At 42.9% G+C, this 20,230-nt stretch overlaps 1 protein-coding gene across 6 annotated transcripts in view; it reads right to left on the bottom strand.

Annotated features, from left to right (window-relative positions):
• APBB1IP (amyloid beta precursor protein binding family B member 1 interacting protein) overlaps positions 1-20,230 on the bottom strand; it is a 150,062-nt gene that overhangs the window by 17,403 nt on the left and 112,429 nt on the right. For all 6 annotated transcript variants that reach the window (XM_064284925.1, XM_064284926.1, XM_023548856.2 and 3 more), the window contains 3 exons: positions 16,273-16,383; positions 2,724-2,822; positions 1,633-1,747 (listed from right to left, as the gene is read on the bottom strand). In XM_064284925.1, coding sequence (XP_064140995.1) covers positions 1,633-1,747; positions 2,724-2,822; positions 16,273-16,383 — 325 coding nt within the window. The remainder of the gene's footprint in view (positions 1-1,632; positions 1,748-2,723; positions 2,823-16,272; positions 16,384-20,230) is intronic.

Below are 20,230 nucleotides of genomic sequence, written 5' to 3'. Positions count from 1 at the left end.
CAGAATGCCCTGAATTGGGAGTTAGGACATTAGCCCAGCAAATCAGAATGTAGAATTCTACTTCCCACAATTCCTGGGTATAGATCTCTTTCCCTCGGGAACTTCACAGGAGCGATACCGGTGGCTTGGGTTGATGTGGGATTCCTGGGTGCCTTATCATAACAGCATCTAACAGCATCCACAGTGGCCTTTAACATACATACATAATTGGTAAAGCCAATGCCCCGGAGGGCACTGGGTCTGGGGTAATGCCCTGGAATGGAGGGAGTTTATGATTTGAATTAATACAACTCTGATTATAATTCTTCCTACTTGCTAACCATAGACTCAAACACTTCCTACTACAGATCAATCACCCAGCCATTGCCAGGCTATGACACCTGTCTAGGTGACAGTCTGTGCAAGATACTAGTTTCTTAATTCTGGGAAATGGCTGATATTCTCAAGATGTCCCAATTATTCTAAAACAGTTCAGCTCATAATAAAATAGCTGGTACATCAGCTCAGTGGGAGGTAGGGTGCTCCTTAGAAAGAATAACTAGAAAAATTACAAGATATATGGATTGAATTGTGTTCCCCCAAAAGGTATGTTGAGCCCCATGTACCTGTGAATGTGACCTTGTTTGGAAATAGGGTCTTTGAAGAAGTTATCAGCTAAATTAACATAAGCTCATAATGGAGTAGAAAACCAGTTGCTATTGAGTCCATTCTGACTCATGGTGACCCCATGTATGTCAAAGAAGAACCATGCTCCGTAGTTTTCAATGGCTGATTTTTTGGAAGTAGACTGCCAAGCCTTTCTTCTGAGGCTCCTCTGGCAGGACTTGAACCTCCAACCTTTTGGTTAGCAGCTCAGCACTGCCCACTTCCACCACTTAAGGACTCCTATTGGAGTAGGGTGGGTCCTAATCCAATCTGAGCACGTCCTTCTAAAAGAGAAGAGACACAGAGAGATAGAGGAAAAGACAGCCATGTGAAGACACAGACAGACCGAGAAAAGACAAGCCAAGGAATGCCTGGGGCTACAAGAAGCTGGGCAAGAAAAGAACGGATCTTTCCCTAGAGCATTCTAAGAGAACACAGCCATGCCAACACCCAAATCTGGACTACGAGCCTCCAGAACTGTGAGACAATAAATTTCTGTTCCTTAAAGCTACCCAGTTTGTAGTATTTTGTAATGGCAGCTCTACAAAACTAAGACAAAAAACTTGGTAAGAAATAAAAAATATTTACTAAAGCAAAAAAAAAAAAAAAAAAGAAGCAAGCGATCCCAATTTCAGAGAAAAATGCTCAGAGGTGAAAAAATTTCTTTGGGTCTCTGGACAGGAAAGGGATCCGGGAATTCTTAAAAGCCAATGAATTCAGAACCCTACGTGCCTTGCCTGGGTCGAATCTTGTCAGTCAATGCTAATTTAGAGTTAAAGAAGATACCAAACCCAAACCCATTGCCACTGAGTTGATTCCAACTTACAGCAACCCTCTGGACAGAGGAGAACTGCCCCATAGGGTTTCCAAGGAGCAGATGGTAGATTCGAACTACTGGCCTTTTGGTCAGCAGCCGAGCTCTGAACCATTATGCCACCAGGGCCCCGAGTTTTAAGTATGTGTCAGAATTTCTTCTCCACTTAGTACCTGTAGAAGGTTGAGCTGGTGTAGCTGTGTTGACGGTTCCCAGGTTTGTCCACCGAGAGGCAAGCCCAGCTCTTGCCACAGCCCGCTGATAGTTATCATAAAGAGTCTTTCCATACTAAGGAGGGAAATAAAAAAGGAGAACGTAACCCATTATCCTGAACTCTGGCGGTCAATTGTAATATACGCATTAAGGGAAAAAAAAATTCCATGACAGCTCTTTTCACTCCTTGCTGAGTTTTTGTTAGTAGATCACTCTTTCAATAAAAAACTTACAAATTGTTTATTCTTTATTAATTGTTTATTAGATAATTTTTCAGACTTACCTCAGTCAGTTAATACTTTTACCTATACACCTACTTCTCACTTACACTATCTCATTATCCAACATGTCTCATTCATGACAATACTGAAAAATCTACTATCTAACTATTTTGCACATTAACGACATATGTCTGGCAGTAATGAATGCCAAGGTGTGAGGCAAGAGTAACACTGGCTGTGATGGTTAAAGTTATATGTCACCTTGGCTGGGCCATGATTCTCAGTGGTCTGGCAGTTATGTAATGATGTAGGTTGGCTGTTATATAATGATGTAGTCATCCTCCATTTTGTGATCTGATGTGGTCATCCTCCATTTTGCATAATGCTGATTTTTGCATAAACGATCTAGTCTTTGGAACCTAACCATGTCGATGAGTGAGGAGTGGGCGTATGTGAAAGGAGAGCTTTAGCCAAGCAATTCTGATTAGCTACATCTCTATGTAGCTCTACTGTAGATAACATCCTGTGTTTCTTAACTGCACACTAAGCTTGCAAAACTCTCCATGAGCTCTGCACTATTTACAATAACTCTCCATGCATTATCTGAAAAGTGCCATGTGAAGGTAAACTGTTGGATCTCAGGTCACTGGAGAGGTCCATGTTTTTACCACAACTACCTATTTTAAAAACCCATCAGGGAAATAAGCAAGATAATGTCTGTGGCTGCAGTGAAGAACGAATCAACTATTTCACAGGAGGACAAAGACTGGACACAAGGTAGGCAGTGGTTAGCAAATTCAAGATAGGGTGAAGTCCAAAAGCTTTCTCACCTTGGCAATCCTGATTCCTGTGACCCATTGGTTTAGAGTCCTTGCATCATCACAGCAGAGATACTTGATATACTGGGACTCCTTCTGTATTTGGGGGTGCTAGAAAGAAGTAGTATTAAAAACAACTTATAAATTCTTAATTTCTTAGGAGTGCAGGATTAAGAAGTTATTTTAAAGCTAACAGTAGGTGTGTGTAAAAATGGTGTGGCGGCAGCGTTGTCTGACCTCGTCTACCTTCACAAGGGGGTAGGAGAATCAAAATCAACAGCCTGAGGCTGATTCCTACGAGGCAGAGTCAGAAACACCTTCCTTCTCCAACCTTTTTGCCAATTTTGGCACCAGCCGCCCCTCCCCCAGCACTCTCTACTTCTCTGCGGGGTTTAGTAATCCATTGTAATGGCCACACAGAACTCACAGACCACAATAACAGGCAGGCTTCTCTCTGGCCTTTAGCCCTTTGGGATGGCCTCTGCTCTACTGAAGTGTTCCAAAGCTCTTTAGCTCTGCCAATAAGTGTCTGGGGGCACCCCACTCCACCAAGAAGCCTCCTGCCTGAAGGTACTCAGCTCCCTTGCTCCTTTTGGGTTGGCCAGCCTAGCTCCATCAACAAGTGCCCGGAGGCACCGCATTTCTCCAGGAAGCCTCCTGCCCGAAGGCACTCAGCTGTCTTGCTCTGTGGGTGGGAACTCCCACTGTAACTGCCATCTTGTGTTGGTCTCCTTGTTCTGCTGCTGTTTCTCTGCTGCTGCTTTTCACCATCTTGTGCCATCTCTGGGGTTACAGCTCTGTCTGTCTCCTGGGTGTAGGAGGTTCTCAGTGAAGGGTCCCTGGGCTCAGAGGACACACTCCACTTCCAGATCTTCTTCTTGGTTGTGGTGATGCCCCCCTGTCTTTCTCTGGGATGGCTGATTTTAAGCCTAGGAGGATGGCAAAACTGACCAATCCCCTCATTAGGGTTCCATACACCTTTTTTGCATGGCTCCACCCCCATAAGGGTGCCATGCACCTTATTTGCATCATTAACAAGCTGTTCAATCCCCTTGGTGGGCCACAAACACCTGATCTGCATAGTCCCACCCAGTCTGGTGGGAGTTAGAAGACCATGGTGAGAAGGACCACATAAAAGTGATCCATCACACTGCGGTGTGATTTACAGAGATGGTGGCAAAAACTATTGTTAACATGTTTAGTATTTAAAAAAAAAAACCCAAACAAACAAAAAGCCAAATCCATTGCCATAGAGTCAATTCTGACTCACAGCAACCCTACAGACATGATAGAACTGCCCCTACGAGGTTTGCGAAGCTGTAATCTTTACGGAAGCAGACTGCCACATCTTCCTCCCACAGAGCAGCTGGTGGGTTTGAACCACCGTCCTCTTGGTTCGCAGCTGAGCGCTTAACCACTGTGTCACAAGGACTCCTTGGTGTTACAAGGGGTATTTTTTTTTAATGACTAGATTTTGAAAGGATTTAAGAAATCTGTTATCTGACTTATTAGAAGTACTTCTTGCTATATTACCAATAATAATTTTCATTTCTGCTTCTTAAACTTTATAAAGCCTTCATATCCACCATGTCTCTATCTGTAAATGAAATCTGAGTCGTGCCCCCAACTCTCAGATAAGGGGACTTACTTGACATAATTGAAAAAAAAAACACACACAGAAACTCCAACTCATGGTGACCTCGGTGTGTCAGAGTAGAACTGGACTCCCTAAAGTTCTCAATGGCTGATATTTCAGACGTAGATTGCCAGGTTTTTCTTCTGAAGTGTCTCTGGGTGGGCTTAAACCTTCAACCAAGTGTGTTAACTGTGTGCACCATCCAGGGACTCCCTAGCATAATTCTTATGTCATAGAATTAATGCCTGTAAGAATTGTGGTTTTGTCACTCTCAGTCAGTCCCGGGGTTATTCTGTGACCAAGAATTCGGGGTTTCCCGATACTCTCCCTTTCTTAACTACCATCTCGTACCCAAACGGTCCATTTTAATCTCTGGATTGGCCTGGAGAAGGGCTATTATTGTCTGTCCTCAAGTGGCAGGAAAGAACGGCTTGGGTGCTGAACTGGAGGTTATCCAGGCCTTCTGCAAACTTACAAAGAGGACAATGATATGGGCAGACAGGAAGGAGAAAGAGTTACACTGGGCCCAGGGCATACGTAACGCCTCTGCCTCAGTCTCCTCTGTCTTAAAGCTCATCACCCTTACAACTACTGTTTCATGTCTCTTCTCCAGTAGACTGCGTGCTCCATGAGACTAGGAGCCATGTCTGTCTAATTCCTTGCTAAAAAGCCCCAGTGCTTAGCACGTGGCCTAGGGTGCAGTAGGTATTCCAATCGAGAGGCAATAACTGAAGGAAATAAACAAGTGCAGGACTTCCTGCTCACTCACAAGTGATGCAGCCAGAAAGTGAGGGGCAGGCGACCAAATTTGGTTCTAGGCTGTATGTCATGTGGATTTTCAGGGGTCATTATACTTTCTAATAAGCTTTTTTATACAGAAAAATAATGATCAACCATGACCATAGTGTGTGTGCGTGTGCGTGTGCGTGTGTGTGTGTGTGTGTGGTGTACTACCCCTTTCTTCCTGTTCCTCCATTCCTGAGAGGAATTAGGATCCTGCTAGGATAAGCATAAATGTCTAGTGGTCCTGCAAATGAATGACATGTCAAGAGAGCTGGCAGCCATCCATCTACTTGTCAGTGGACAGGAAAGGGGTGAGGCTGTCCGGTCCCTTTCTTAAGGTACCGCACATACCCCTCCATTTCACTTTTGCTTTCAACTTAATCACTGGGCTCCAAGGAAATGGTTATTTGCAGAGCTGATCTAAGCAAGGAAACCCCGGTGGTGTAGTGGTTAAAAGCTACGTCTGCTAACCAAAATGTCAGCAGTTCAAATCCACCAGGTGCTCCTTGGAAACCCTACGGGGCAGTTCTACTCTGTCCTATAGGGTAGCTGTGAGTCAGAATCGACTCGATGCTAACAGGTTTGGTTTTTGGTTGGATCTAAACAAGGGGCATTGTTCCTTTAAACTTCAGTTTAAACCTGGGGCTTTCTGAATCTGAGAGGCCATATCTGGACTAGTTACCCTGCTTCTTAGAGAGCCAGTGGAGCTGACATCTTTACCCAGAAAGGAATACTAACAGACATGCAGACTCTAAGAGCCTGAGGAATGTTTAGTAATGATTTATTTTATAAATGAGAAAACTGAGTGAGGCTTATAGAGGTTACTACACATTTTACCCCATGACCCACTAGATCTTTGGGGTCTCTTGACCTGCCACATAAAATTCCTTTATTTATAGTATGTCATTAAGCCAAAATTCTAGATTTTAATGATACCAACGAAAAATTCGAAAATGATATTATAAAAAAAAGAATTCTTCCTTTTGGCCTTTTAAGCCAACCAAGGAAAGACTACTTTGGAGTCCCTGGGTGGTGCCAATGTTAACATGCTCAGCTGCTGACAGAAATGTGGGAAGTTCGAGTCCACCCAGAGGAGCCTCGGAAGAACGGCCTGGTGATCTCCTTACTGAAAAATCAGTCATTGAAAACTGTGGAGCACAGCTGTACTCTGACACACATGGGTTGCCATGAGTTGGAATCATTCGACAACAACTGGTTTTCTAAATAAGATTGTTTCCTTTATTTAGGTCCTTCGGCCCTCAGAATTTTCATCAGCATCATTTGAAGGACAGTAAAGTCATAAACTGCTTAATTACCACAAGTCCCCTTCTCTCCTTAGGGCAACTCCCCAGTGGGCTCTTTTCAGTTTTCCCTTCAGACCAGCAGGTGGCAGCAAACACTTTTCAACGGCGGCTACACATTTCATTTGTTATTGAGGGCCAAAGCTTACTCATTAATTCTGAACGTTAGATTTTATTTTTGCAAATGTCATCCCAATAATCTTCTTCTTTGGAGGCCTTTAAAACTGGAAGTTTCTACCAACTCAGATAATGTGGCCCTGCAGTAAAAGGCATTTGTTACATTAATTAACTGAAAGGCGGTATCGATGAAAAATATACTAAGCAGAGCCTGTATTCTCTAGATCGAATGTGGCGTTCCACAAACGCCTGCGACATTCCCTTCAGCAATAAGCTCTGCAGAGCCAAACCAAAGTCCTTGTCTTTCAGCACCAGAAACTCAGCTCTCTAGCTTAAAATACCTTTCTTATTCTGTCATATAAGAGAAAAGCAAACGTTGGTCTCTTCAGCATTTCAACGTTTCTAGTTCTTCCAAGAAATCAGCCCTTTTATTTTCCTGAGCCACTTAGAAAGTCGATATTGTTACTTTGGGCCTGATATGTTAAAAAAAAGAAATTTTTGTTTTTGTTTTTTGGTGCACATTATGTGAGAAGCAAGTCCCCAGGAACAAAGACTCTAAATCTCATTGTACTCATTGCAAGGAAATGCACAGATCAGCTGCCTGTATAGACGTACCCACTTAAACTGCACAGCAAACAACTGCCTAAGTATGGTGTTCATCCAAGTATAGTAAAACGTGGTCATCCCCTTAAATATAATGACTACCGAGCACAAAGCAGAGATGGGAACTCTTGACCTTGAATTCTAACAATGGATCCCCCTGTGACTCTGAGGTAGATGTAACCAACCTTGGCTCATTGTTTCGCACGTGAGTGGGCTCAGTCTCACCGATTTCCCTACACGGCCTGTGTGCTATGAATGGACAGAGAATTATGCCTCAGGTGACTCTAAGGTCTCTTCCAACTCGCAGGCTTTATGGGTCTAAGATGAGCTACCTAGTGGGCACGAGGCTCCTTTCCGACTCCTTGGCAATGCAGCGTGTGGGGAAGGAAGGAGGAATGGCACAAATGGACCAGGGCAGGTGGGTAAAGAGGGGTCCAGGCTGAAGACTGTAAAATGAGGACGTTGTCACCAATGCATATGCTGCCATGAGGACTGGAAAAAGCCACTGTTCAATGGAAACTTTACTAACAGTTTCGGCAGAGGTCACGGGAGAAGCTGCTGGTAAACAAGCTCCACAAAGCCAGAGACCTTCGGTTGTTCACTTGGTCTCCAGTAATGCCTTGGGGCCTGGCCAAGGGGCTTACTTCCTTAGACTCTTGCTGAAAAATATATTTGCAAAAGAGTTTAAGGGGAAATGCTGCTTCAGTGCTGCCAGCCAGGCTCTTCTGCAATCAATTTGGTTATTTCCAACCTTAAAAAGGGAGAAGCTCTCTTAGGAGATGCAGCACAGGACACAAAGGTCAGGGCAATCACAGGATGCTCCTGCTAAAAGGGGTCCTAATAGATCCTCTAAACTTAACAATGTGCAAATTGAGTGCCAGAGGAATTAAGGAATTTGCTCAAGGCCAGAGGTAGTGGCAGAACTAGAGCTAGAACCCAGGTTCCATGTAGGTCCCTGGGTGGTGTACATGGTTAACATGCTCTGCTGCTAACTGAAAGGTTGGAGGTTCAAGTCCATCTAGAGGTGCCTGGGAAGAAAAGTCTTGCAATTTACTTCCGAAAAGTCAGCCACTGAAAACCCCGTGGAGCTCAGTTCTACTCGGACACTTGTGGGCTCACATTTTCAGCAACTGGAAAATGTGGAAGATGGGCCTGAAGTGACAGGAAGATCAGATGGACATAGGGCTAAAGAATAGTCATTTCAGATGGAAAATCAGAAGAAATTGCTGGTGGGCTGGACGAGAAGAGTAAGTAGGGGAGGAATTCAAGGATGATTTCTCTGCTTCTAGCTTTGAAGCATAGATGGGCGATGGTACAATCAATCTTGAGAGGAACTGCAGGAAGAAGGGGGTCTGTGAGAGTGGTGAGGAGGCTGAGCTTCCTATCTCACATGTTACAGCTGAGGTGCCTCTGGGACGAGTAGGTACTGCACCTGTGGGGCTGGGAGAGGTGACGATTAGCTATGGATTGGGAATTGCTAGCACACAGATGATAGTTGCAGCTGTAAATACAATCTCTCAGGGAGAGCAGGAGGAGTCTGGTGAGAACCAAATACAGAACTCTGGAGAACATTCCAGCGTTTAGTGGACGGAGGAGGAACAGCACAAATGGACCAGGGCAGATGGGTAAAGAGGGGTCCAGGCTGAAGATTATAAAATGAAGATGTTGTCACCAAGGCAAATGCTGCCAAGGAGATTGGGAAAAGCCACTGTTCACTGGAAACCTTACTAATGGCAGTTACAGTAGGGGTCATGGGAGAAGCCACTGGTAGGCAGGCTCCACAAAGCCAGGGACCTTTGGTTCACTGATACATCCCCATTCCTTGAATAGTAGTAGGTGCTCAATAACAGCTTTTTAAAAAAAATTTTTATCGTGCTTTAAGTGAAAGTTTACAAATCAAGTCAGTCTCTCATACAAAAATTTATATATATACCTTGCTATATACTCCTAGTTGCTCTCCCCGATGAGACAGCATACTCCTCTCCACCCTGTATTCCCCATGTCCATTCAGCCAGGTTTTGTCCCCCTCTGCCTTCTCATCTCCCCTCCAGACAGGAGCTGCCCACATAGTCTCATGTGTCTATTTGATCCAAGAAGCTCACTCCTCACCAGTATCATTTTCTGTCCCATAGTCTGGTCCAATCCCTGTCTGAAGAGTTGGCTTTGGGAATGGTTCCTGTCTTGGGCTAACGATAAAAGTTTTTAAATAAATGAATTATGCTGGATAATGTCTGACAGACTGAAATAATGAGGACATACTTCTTAAGAAGTCTGAGATAAAGGGAAGATTGAGGCCATGGTTGTTGCTTGGAGGGGTGGGACATACAGATCTGAGGGAAGGGATTAGGGACCTCAAACCCAAGTAACATATGAACATGTGTGAAGCCCAAGGGGAAAAATTCCACGGGAAGAGATGGAAGATACTGAAGTGAAGGAGAGTGGCTGAAGGCAGGGTTCCAGGTCAAGTCGGAGGAGGGTTTGCCTGGAGGAAGCACCTTATCTTCTGAGATAGAAAGTCAGGAGGCAGAACAATTTGTTAGGTAAGCTTACAGGTAAACAGGAAGAGAACTAGGGCAGGTCAATCTTCTTCACCTCTATTTTCTTTACAGTAGAAGGCAGGTTGTGCTGAGCGAGGGGTCTGTAGGTGAAAAGCAGCATGAGAGGAGTGCTGAAAATGTTTGGGGTTGAGGGAGAAGGTTGGGTTGCAGGGAAACCAGGGGAAAAGCTGCTGAACTCTGCTTGGAGGTCAGCAGAAAAAAAAAAAAAAAAAGGACTTAAAAAACAAGAAATGAATGATTCAGCTCAACTGCATGAGCTCAGAATGTGACATGGTTCTTTTCTCCTGCAGGCTAGGAAAAGAAAGGTCCAGGACTCTCTTGACCCTGAATCCCAGTCCTAAGAAATCAGTAGTCCATTTAAGGTATGAAAGTGGCATTATATAAGGCAAAAAACATAAAGGACGCCAAGTGAAGAAAGTTTGTTTGCAAGAGAATAATCTTATGTAACTACAGTAATGAGCACACGTACTTCCGGGCAAGATCATGAACCTTTGTGAGTTTCCGTTACAGAGCTGTGGAATTATAACATATGGATAATCACATCTCCCTTGAAGGGCTGTTGAAAAGATTAAATGAAAAAATGTATGAAAAGCACCCAATAGGTGCTCACCTGCACGGGGCAGTTATTACTATTAACATTATTAATGATAGAACCAGGTTTCCAACAGAAGAACAGAGCAGGTGCATTTCTACTCATTCATTCATTCATTCAACAGATACACGTTAAGCATTTATAATGTGTAAAACATTGATCAAGGCTCTGGAATACGATGGTGAAGACAAAGAAAACGTCCCTGCCCTCAGGGTGCATCCATTCTACGAGGGCAGAGAGCCAATTTTTTTTTTTTAATGGAAAACCACTAAATAATATAGCTTCACATTGTCAAAAATACTATGAAGAAAATACAGCAGAGTAAGGGGTAGGTAAATGATGGTGCAGAATCCCATTGCTCTTTCCAGGATACTCCACTACCTCTTGACACTCCTGATAAAAACATCATTTTTCCTGGAAGACGTTTACTTCCATGGCCCCATCACATCCAGCCACAGAATGAAGCAAGAAAGAATCACAAAGGAACAACTTCGACAAGCTCAGAATGGAAATGCGCATTAAAGAAAGAGAGTAAGCGAAAGAAGTTATCTTTGAGAGCTAAGTTCTTTCTGCGGATTCTCCTGTCTGTTCCAGTGAGAGGCACAACCTCCTTAAGGGCAGTAATGCCTACACGGCCTTCTCAAAATGTGCTCCTGGACCTGCAGCATCAGCATCACCTGCCAACATGTTAGGAAAGCAAATTCCCAGGTCTGATGGAGACCTGCTGTTGTTAGTTGGCGTGGAGCTGATTCTGATTCATGGTGACTCCATGCTGTGGAGCAGAACTGCTACACAGGGTTTTCAAGGCTGTGGCCTTTCGGAAGCAGATCGCCAGGCCTATCTTCTGAGGTACCTCTGGGTGGGTTCGAACACTAAGCTTTGGCTAGTAGTTGAACGCTTAACCATTTGTGCCACCCAGGGAGTCTGATCCCAGACCTACTGGGTCACAATCTGGGCCCTAGCGGTTTGTGTTTTAACAAGCTTTCAGAGGATTCTGATGCACGCTGAAGTTTGAGAACCACTGGCCAATAAAAACATTTACCTAGTACTAGAATACAGTAATAATGTTGTTGTTGTGTGCTGTCGAGTCGATTTTGACTCACAGTGACCCAGCAGGACCGAAGAAACTTGCCCCATAGGGTTTTCTAGGCTGTAATCTTTACAGGATCAGATTGTCCGGTCTTTCTCCTGAGGAGTGGCTGGTGGGTTCAAACCACCAAATTTTCGGTTATCGGCCGAACACTCAACCATGGCGCCACCAGGGCTCTAGTAATAACTACCACTTACTGTGTGCTATGTTTCTAGACATAGTACTAGTGGTTCTATGGACATATATTATTTAACGCATCCAAGAGGAGCTGGGCGCTATTAACTCCATTTTGCAGATGAAGACAATGAGGTGGAGAGGGTCTCCGTTGTGTGCCTAAGGCCACAGTTAGTAAGTGACCAGGCCAGGGCTCAGACTCCAGTCTTCCTGTCAGCAAACCCCATGGAGTCACCATCACTAAGGTCATGCTGACTAAGAAAATTCTGGGCTGGCCTCATCACTCAGTGCATGTCCATGGGATCACCCAATCTGAACATGCGTCCATATGTCCTGAACTCCTGCAATTTATGTACATATTCTTGGCATTTTGTAAATCTCTACACCCTAAAGAAATATTTGAATACTAACAGGTTTTTTTTGTTTTGTTTTTAAAATAGTGGACAGAGAGGGAAAGAAACGACCAAAATGTTCATAAACAAATTAGGTTCTCTAAACTGTAAGGGACCCTTTTACTCAGCAAATTAATAAAAATTCCTAAAATATTGCAGAAGGAACTGAGAAGCATGGTTAAGAGCAAAGCGAGTGTGGTGACTGCACATAAAGAAATGAGCTTGAGAACAGAGCCAACTGTCATCCTGAGAAACAAGGAAGTGCGGATTCTGCCAGACTTGCTCATGACTCCTGTTCCTAAGTCCATCAGGTCCTGGGGTGTCTCCACCTTTGAGCTCTCTCTCCCCAAAGAAGAGGCCTCGACTCTCTCCTGAAGACTTGGGCCTTAGATATGAGGGGTTTAGAAGCTCCTAGTCCAACACCCTGGGACTCACATTACCAACCTTGGTGTAGCTCAGGTGTAACCTTGCATCTCTCGTCAAATAATCCAACTCCTGCTATGATTCCTGGACTCAGTCCCAAACTTGTGACTCAGTGCAAAAAACAGAGTTCCTGCCTTGTTTCACTGTTTCTAAATTCCTGTCCTAAGGAACCTCAAGGTCTGAGATCCTGTCCTTCTCTTCCCAGAAATACCTGTCCTTCTCTTCCCAGAAATCCCTGTTCTAGCCTCTGGACCCTGAGGCTTGGGCCTTAGCTACTTACTGATAGACTTCCATCCTATTTGCCCACTCTAAAGGGTATTTTACCACCACCTGAGCCCTGCTGTTGTTTAGTTAGGTCTTTTTCTATTACTGTGAGTAAAAAACCAGGCAGTGCTTAGGGAAAATAAAGATTGCTAGGCTCCACCCTTAAATATTTTTGATCAGTGGGTCCAGGGACCCTGGAACCTACATTTTTAACAAGCCTCCTGTGACTCTGACATGTCCAGGTTACTCAGCAGCATTCAGAACCTCTCTCAAAGACCTTGTTTCTCCCTGTTTAGGAAATGTGGAAAACATTCTCTTTGTTAAAGCCATCCACCTGTGGTATTTCTGTTATGGCAGCACTAGATGACTAAGACAGCCTTTAAACAAATTGAGAGCAAAGAATGGATTTTGTTCATGTGCCATTATAATGGCTTCTCCTTTCTTCAACACTTGGTAAACAGTAGCACCATTATTCTTATCATCCTTCAGATATGCGAGGAACAAAGAGGTACAGGAACTAAAGTGGGCAGGGTGTGCTCCCTTCTGATCCTGTCAAGCAGGTGTCCACCTGAAAACCTTTGCACTTACTGTTTTCTTCCTGGACTGCTCTTCCCCTAGGTAATTCTTGCTCCCTCACTTCACTCATATCTTTTATTAAACGTCCCTCCCAAGACCACCCCATCCCAAGAAGCCCGGGCCAGCCCTGGTCTTCTGTCTCCTCTCTGCTTCATACGTATCCACAATGCTATTACTATCTGAAATCACATTACACATCTTTTTGCTTATTGCCATTTCCTGCACACTGAGCCCAGGTGGTGCAGTGGTTAACAGCTTGGTTGCTAACCAAAAGGTTGGCAGTTCGAGTCCACCAGGCGCTCCCTGGACACCCTATGAGGTAGTTCTACTCTGTCCTATAAGGTCACTATGAGTTGGAATCAACTCGATGGCAATAGGTTTTACAGGAATATAAGTTCCACAAGGGCAGGGATTATTGTATGTCTTGTTTACTTTTGTATTCCCAGCACCTGGGATAGTGCCTAGCAGATAGTTGGCATTCAATAAATACTGGATGAATAAATGAATGAATGAAGGAAGGAACAAGTCAGTGAATGAATGGATCCAGCCCTCTTTCCTCTTTCAGTCCATTCACAGCCATTATTCTGGGGCTATTCTGTCCAAGGCACGGTTTCTCAACTGCAGCATTACTGACATTTTGGGACAGATAATTCTTTGTTGGGAGGGAGCTGTCCCGCGCCTTGTAGAATCCTCAGCGGCATCCCTGGCCTTCACCCACTAGATGCCAAAAGCTTCCCCTGCCTGCCCCAAGTTGTGACAATCAAAAATGTCTCCAGACAATGCCAGATGTCCTCTGGGGGGCAAAATGGCCACCACTGAGAACCACTTGGGGAGTGTCAGGCTGACTGCGCTAGTGTAAACAGAAAACCCAAACCAGTTGCCGTGCTGTTGATTCTGACTCTTGGCAATCCCACGTGTTTCACAGAAATGTGCTCTGTAGGGTTTTCAAGGCTGTGACCATGAGGAAGCAGATCGCCAGGCCTTTGCTCTGAGGCATCTCTGGGTGGGTTTGAGCCACCAATCTTTCATTTAGTAGTCAAGCCCTTAACTGTTTGCATCACCCAGGGACTCCTGGGCTAGTATAGTGGTTATTATTTTTAATAACTAAAAGAGGATGCTCAGTAATGAAAAAGAGGAGTATGGATGTCCCAATGAAAACCACATGTTATCCTGAAGCCTTGCTGAAGCCAATAATTTTAACCAACTGTTACTTGATGATCACAATAGCAATAATAAGTGGGCAGGGAGGGGTCACCTGGAAGTCAAAATTATTAAATATGATAATTGGGCACAGTTACTGTACTTGACTAAAAGAAACAGACAAAAACTTACCACAGTCTTAAACCCAGAATTCTGCAGACACAGAAAGAGCCTCAACACACCAGGTCTGTGATTATAACAATAACCCATCTACTGAGAATGATCCGCAATTCTAATTTTAAAAATACAGTAATAATTACATATATATATAAATTATTTCTTAGTTACTTTTGGGGAGCCATATCAAACATTTCTCCTGTACCTTTTGTTCTTCATTAGGAAAAGTTATTAGAGTGCCATTTCCTTTGAACTGCTGTGTATTTAGAAGACAACTGGGAGCAACAGAGATGAATGGGCAGGCTGCCTGTGTTCAATCAGGGCTTTGGGAATATGTTTGGGCCCAGGGAATAACCAACTCCTGTAGTAACAGGGGTCTGACAGGAGCTCACTAGTGTAGTTATCTCTGAAACAACATGGCAGGTCATGATAATCTTCAAGAATGTGGTCCTTGCCCAAGAATGTGTTTGCTACCAACTTAAACGTTAAGTGTTGTCCTTCATTTGTAAAAATGATGTAAATCTGTACTATAGACTTGGAGCCATATCCTCAGGAGAAGGGATGACTTTGTCAAGGAACATATGTGTGGGCATGTTTGTGTGTGTGTGTGTGCACGTGTGTCTGCTCGGTAACTGGGCATCGATGCTCCCAAATCCTCTTAGTGGAAAGAGCTAGGGAATACACACACACACACAGTCTCACAGCAGACATTTATAGAAACCTGGGAAAATGGGCTTCTCCCTAGGCTAGTGCCCAACCTACAGGGAAACCTCACCCAGGAACCTGGTCTCATTATCACCATGTTCCACAAACTTCCATTCAGATGGAAAACGATAAACCCTGACTCTCTGAAAGGGGAAATTCTGTACACAGCCTCACACTGCACCATAAATAAATAGACAATCAGCACTTTTGGATGTGAGATATGCTTGAAGGGGCCGAGATAGGGAAGGAATTTTATTGTTTTTGAGGTGACGGAATGGCCAAAAGAGCCGAGCTGTATAAATTCCTTGAATCCCTTTATAGGAGTCAGGTGTTACATTTGGCAGATAAAAGTCACTATTGGCCTTCCTCTTGGTGAGGCAGTGGTTAAGAGTTTGGCTGCTAACCAAAAGGTTGGCAGTTCGGATCTACCAGGTGCTCCTTGGAAGCCCTATGGGATAGTTCTACACTGGCCTACAGGGTCACTATGAGTTGGAATCAACTTGACGGCAATGTGTTTGTTTTTTTTTTTAAATCAGCCTTTCAAGATACGGTGCTAATGCAAACCTCACCAAACATCTAATAACACACATTGCCTTTTGACAATACCATCTTAAAAAGTGACAAGACCCAGTAAGGCTATTTTAAAAAATCTATTTTTCTAGGAAATCTTGGCAAGTTCCTAATTTCTGAATACTTCTTATAGTGGAATGAGAGTCCAATGAAAAAAAAAAGAACTGAAAATTTTTCTTGGTCTTCTCAATAAAACTGTAAATAAAATTTGTTCAAAATGGAGCACTTTTATCTTCAGAAATGACCAAGAGCCCCAAAGTCTTCAGGTCAGATAGCAGGCATTAGGGGAAACAATCCAAACTGGTAGACATGTTTCCCCTTTCACAATTTTGGTTTAAAAACAAAAATTGTATTATCTTATAGTTGTGGCTAACTATATACTATTTAACATTTTTTCCTTAAGAGAAAACACTAATTCAAATTGCTTACAAGTCTAAATTAAGGACGTCTTAAAACATACCTTCAGAACAAAGCAGTAGTCAGTGGGAGCTTTGTATTTCATTTTACACTGAGTCCCATAGTAAATGTTGACATTTTCAAACTGTATAAAACATGCCAGATCTCGCGATGTCTGAAAGAGAAGGAAAAAAATCACCTCAGCTGAGATGACAGCTAGTACTTTTCCAAGGGTGTTCTTGCTGGCACAACTGAGCATTACATTTTAGTCAAAAAAATATTGAATTTTATGTAATTTATTTTAAACTTCTACCACACACAGTTTTCTAAAAGCCAAACCTATATATGAAGAGGTGAAAGAATGCAACCAAGACAGCATGCCACAGGCCCAGAAACGGGGTGAAAAATGACACTGCACACTGACTCCCAGAGTTGGAGCTAACTGACCTTGAGAAACGGTTATTGATGCAGCCAAGGCAAGGTGACCACCTAGTGAGAAATTTCATTTGGGCTTTTGCCATGTGAAGTCAGTGACGGATTTCGTGATTGAGCATTTACAAAAAAAAGAAAAAAAAGCCCCTCTCAGAACAAACAATGAAAGGTAAATTTGATTCTTAGTAAATCAGCACACACTTCATGCTCTGCTTACTGACAGGAAAGATTTCTTTCCTGCTTTCTATTTAGTGCTGGTTGTGTTGCTATGGCAACAGAAACCTCTCCTCTGCGTATAATCTGCATTGTGAAGACTGCAGCCTCAGATCTACATATTCGGTGACACTTCAACTACAAACTTGTTCTTACTCTTGTTCTTGGCATTCTGTAATTTCTTACATAGTTAGTGCATAAACAAAAAGGGCAGAATTGCTATACCCTGGTTCACAATTATTACTTTACATGTGGTTGTACTTTTTTTCCTTTTAAAATATTTTCTCCTGCATTTTCAAGGCATTAAACTTTTTAAATTATAAAAATAACACATATTTGTTATATATGTAAAATGTGTTATATTTATTATATACACACATACACACACATACACACACATATATATACACATCTCCTGTGGGTTCCATTGCTGGCAAGCCAATTCCCACTCAAAGAACCCTACAGGACTGGGTAGAACTGCCCCATAGGGTTGCCAAGGAGCGCCAGGTGGATTCGAACAGCTGACCTTTTGGTTAGCAGCCATGCTCTTAACCACTATGCCACCAGGCTCCATACATATATATATGCTTTATGCAGACGACATAACCTCGCTTGTTGAAAGAGAAGAACATTTGAAGCACTTACTGATGAGGATCGAAGACCGCAGCCTTCGGTATGGATTACACCTCAACATAAAGAAGACAAAAATCCTCACAACTGGACCAATAAGCAACATCATGATAAATGGAGAAAAGATCGAGGTTGTCCAGGATTTCATTTTACTTGGATCCGTAATCAACACCCATGGAAGCAGAAGTGAAGAAATCAAAAGACGTATTGCAACGGGCCAATAGGCTGCTAAAGACCTCTTTAAAGTGTGGAAAAGCAAAGATGTCACCTTGAGGACTAAGGTGCGCCTGACCCAAGCCATAGTGTTTTCAATTGCCTCACACGCATGCGAAAGCTGGACAATGAATAAGGAAGACCGAAGAAGAATTGACGCCTTTGAATTGTGGTGTTGATGAAGAATATTGAATATACCATGGACTGCCAAAAGAATGAACAAATCTGTCTTGGAAGAAGTACAACCAGGATGCTCCTCAGAAGCAAGAATGGCCAGACTATGTCTCACATACTTTAGACATATTATTAGGAGGGATCAGTCCCTGGAGAAGGACATCATGCCTGGTAAAGTAGACGGTCAGCAAAAAAGAGCAAGCCCCTTGTCATGGATTGAATTATATCCCCCCAAAAATGTGTGTATCAACTGGGCTGGGCCATGATTCCCCATATTGTGTGATTTTCCTATACAGTATAAATCCTGCTTATATGATGTTAATGAGAGAGAATGGGTTGCAGTTGTGTTAGTGAGGCAGGACTCAACCTACAAGACTGGATTGTGTCTTGCAGCAATCTCTTGAGATAGAAAAGAGAGGAGAGAAGCAAGCAGAGAGACAGGAGGACCTCATACCACCAAGAAAGCAGCACCAGGAGCAGAGGGTGTCCTTTGGACCTGGGGTCGCTGCACCTGAGAAGCTCCTCGTCTAGGGCAACATTGATGAGAAAGCCATTCCCTGGAGCTGACACCCTGAATTTGGATTTGTAACCTACTAGACTATGAGAGAATAAATTTCTCTTTGTTAATGCCTTCCACTGGTGGTATTTCTGTTATCGCAACACTAGATGACTAAGACAACCCTCAACAAGATGGACTGGCACAGTGGCCGCAACAACAGACTCAAGCATAGCAACAATTGTAAGGATGGCACAGGACTGGGCACTGTTTTGTTCTGTCGTGCACAGGGTCGATATGAGTCAGAACCAACTCAATGGCATGTAAAAACATATACATACACACACACACGCACACACACACAAAAACCGAAACCACTGCTGTCGAGTCATTTCCAACTCATAGCAACCCTACAGGACAGAGTAGAACTGCCCCATAGAGTTTCCAAGGAATGCCTGGTAGATTTGAACTACCAACCTTTTGGTTAGCAGACGTAGCTCTTAACCACTACACTACTAGGGTTTCCTTATATATGTATACACAGACACACACATGCATATATAAAATAAAGTTCTATTATGTTTTGGGTGAAGGTTTACCCTGCAGTTAGGTTCCTGTTCAACACTTTTAACACAAATTGTTAGTGTAACCAGCGTCACGCTGGTTACATTCTTCACAATGCATAAACATTCTCAATACTTCTGTTCTGGTTGTTCCATTTTACCATATATTTTTTAATAAAACAGTATAGATACATATATGATAAAAGGGAACACTTTCCTTCACCACTCTTTTTCCTAATTCTACTTTTTTCACACATATGCATATATTTAAATGTACACAATTTTCTAAAACACAAATGAGATTTTATGTTATGTTCCAAGCTTTGATCTTTTTTGCTTAACAATATCTTGAGGTCTTTCTATGTCAGGACATATGAATGGGCATATGACATTCACTTAATGCCTGCATAGCATTCCACTGTACAGGAGTGACGATTTTACCATTCTTCTACAGATGACTTTAGAGTTTTTTTTTTCCATCTTTTGGTATTATTTTCAAATATCTGCAATGTTGTTTTTAATATTTGCAATTATTTACACAAAAAATATGGTGCATCTGAGCAATTATTTCTGTGGGCTAGCCTGCCAAATATGGAACTGCCACTTCAAGGAGCATTCGCTTTTACTTTTGTATAGATCTTGCTAACTTGTCCTCCAATTTGGCTGCACCAGTTCACATCCACACCTTTTGTGAATGACGGTACCCGTTCTTCTTACTCACCTCCACCAAATTTTGGAGAGTATCAATATTGTTAATTTTACCAATCTCAAGGGAGGAAATATCTTACTATTTAGTTTATATTTCCTTGATGGCTACTAAGATAGAGCAACTATTAAATCAGTGGGTACTATTATTTTTTTTCTTGTGAATTCTCCATTAATAAGCTTTGCCTGTTTTTCTATAAGTGTGTATACATTTTTTCTTATTTATTTGTTGAAGTCTTTATTTTATGGGTATTCCTACTTTGTTATACATGCTGCAAATATACCCTCTGACTCTGAAGCTAGTCTTCTTGTTGGTATTTATCATAAGAATTAAAACGGGGTGGGACTAAGATGGCAGAATACCCAGATGCTTCCGGCGATCCCTCTTACAACCAAAAAAACCAAACCAAACCCACTGCTGTCGAGTTGATTCTGACTCATAGTGACCCTACAGGATGGAGTAGAACTGCCCGATAGAGTTTCCAAGGAGTGCCTGGTAGATTTGAACTGCCAGTCTCTTGGTTAGCAGCCATAGTACTTAACCACTATGCAACCAGGGTTCAAAGACCTGAAAAACAAGTGAAATGATTATCTTT

This window comes from Loxodonta africana, chromosome 4, assembly GCF_030014295.1.
Source record: "Loxodonta africana isolate mLoxAfr1 chromosome 4, mLoxAfr1.hap2, whole genome shotgun sequence".
NCBI classification, from domain to species: domain Eukaryota; kingdom Metazoa; phylum Chordata; class Mammalia; order Proboscidea; family Elephantidae; genus Loxodonta; species Loxodonta africana.
This window is presented reverse-complemented; position numbering and strand designations above follow the sequence as displayed.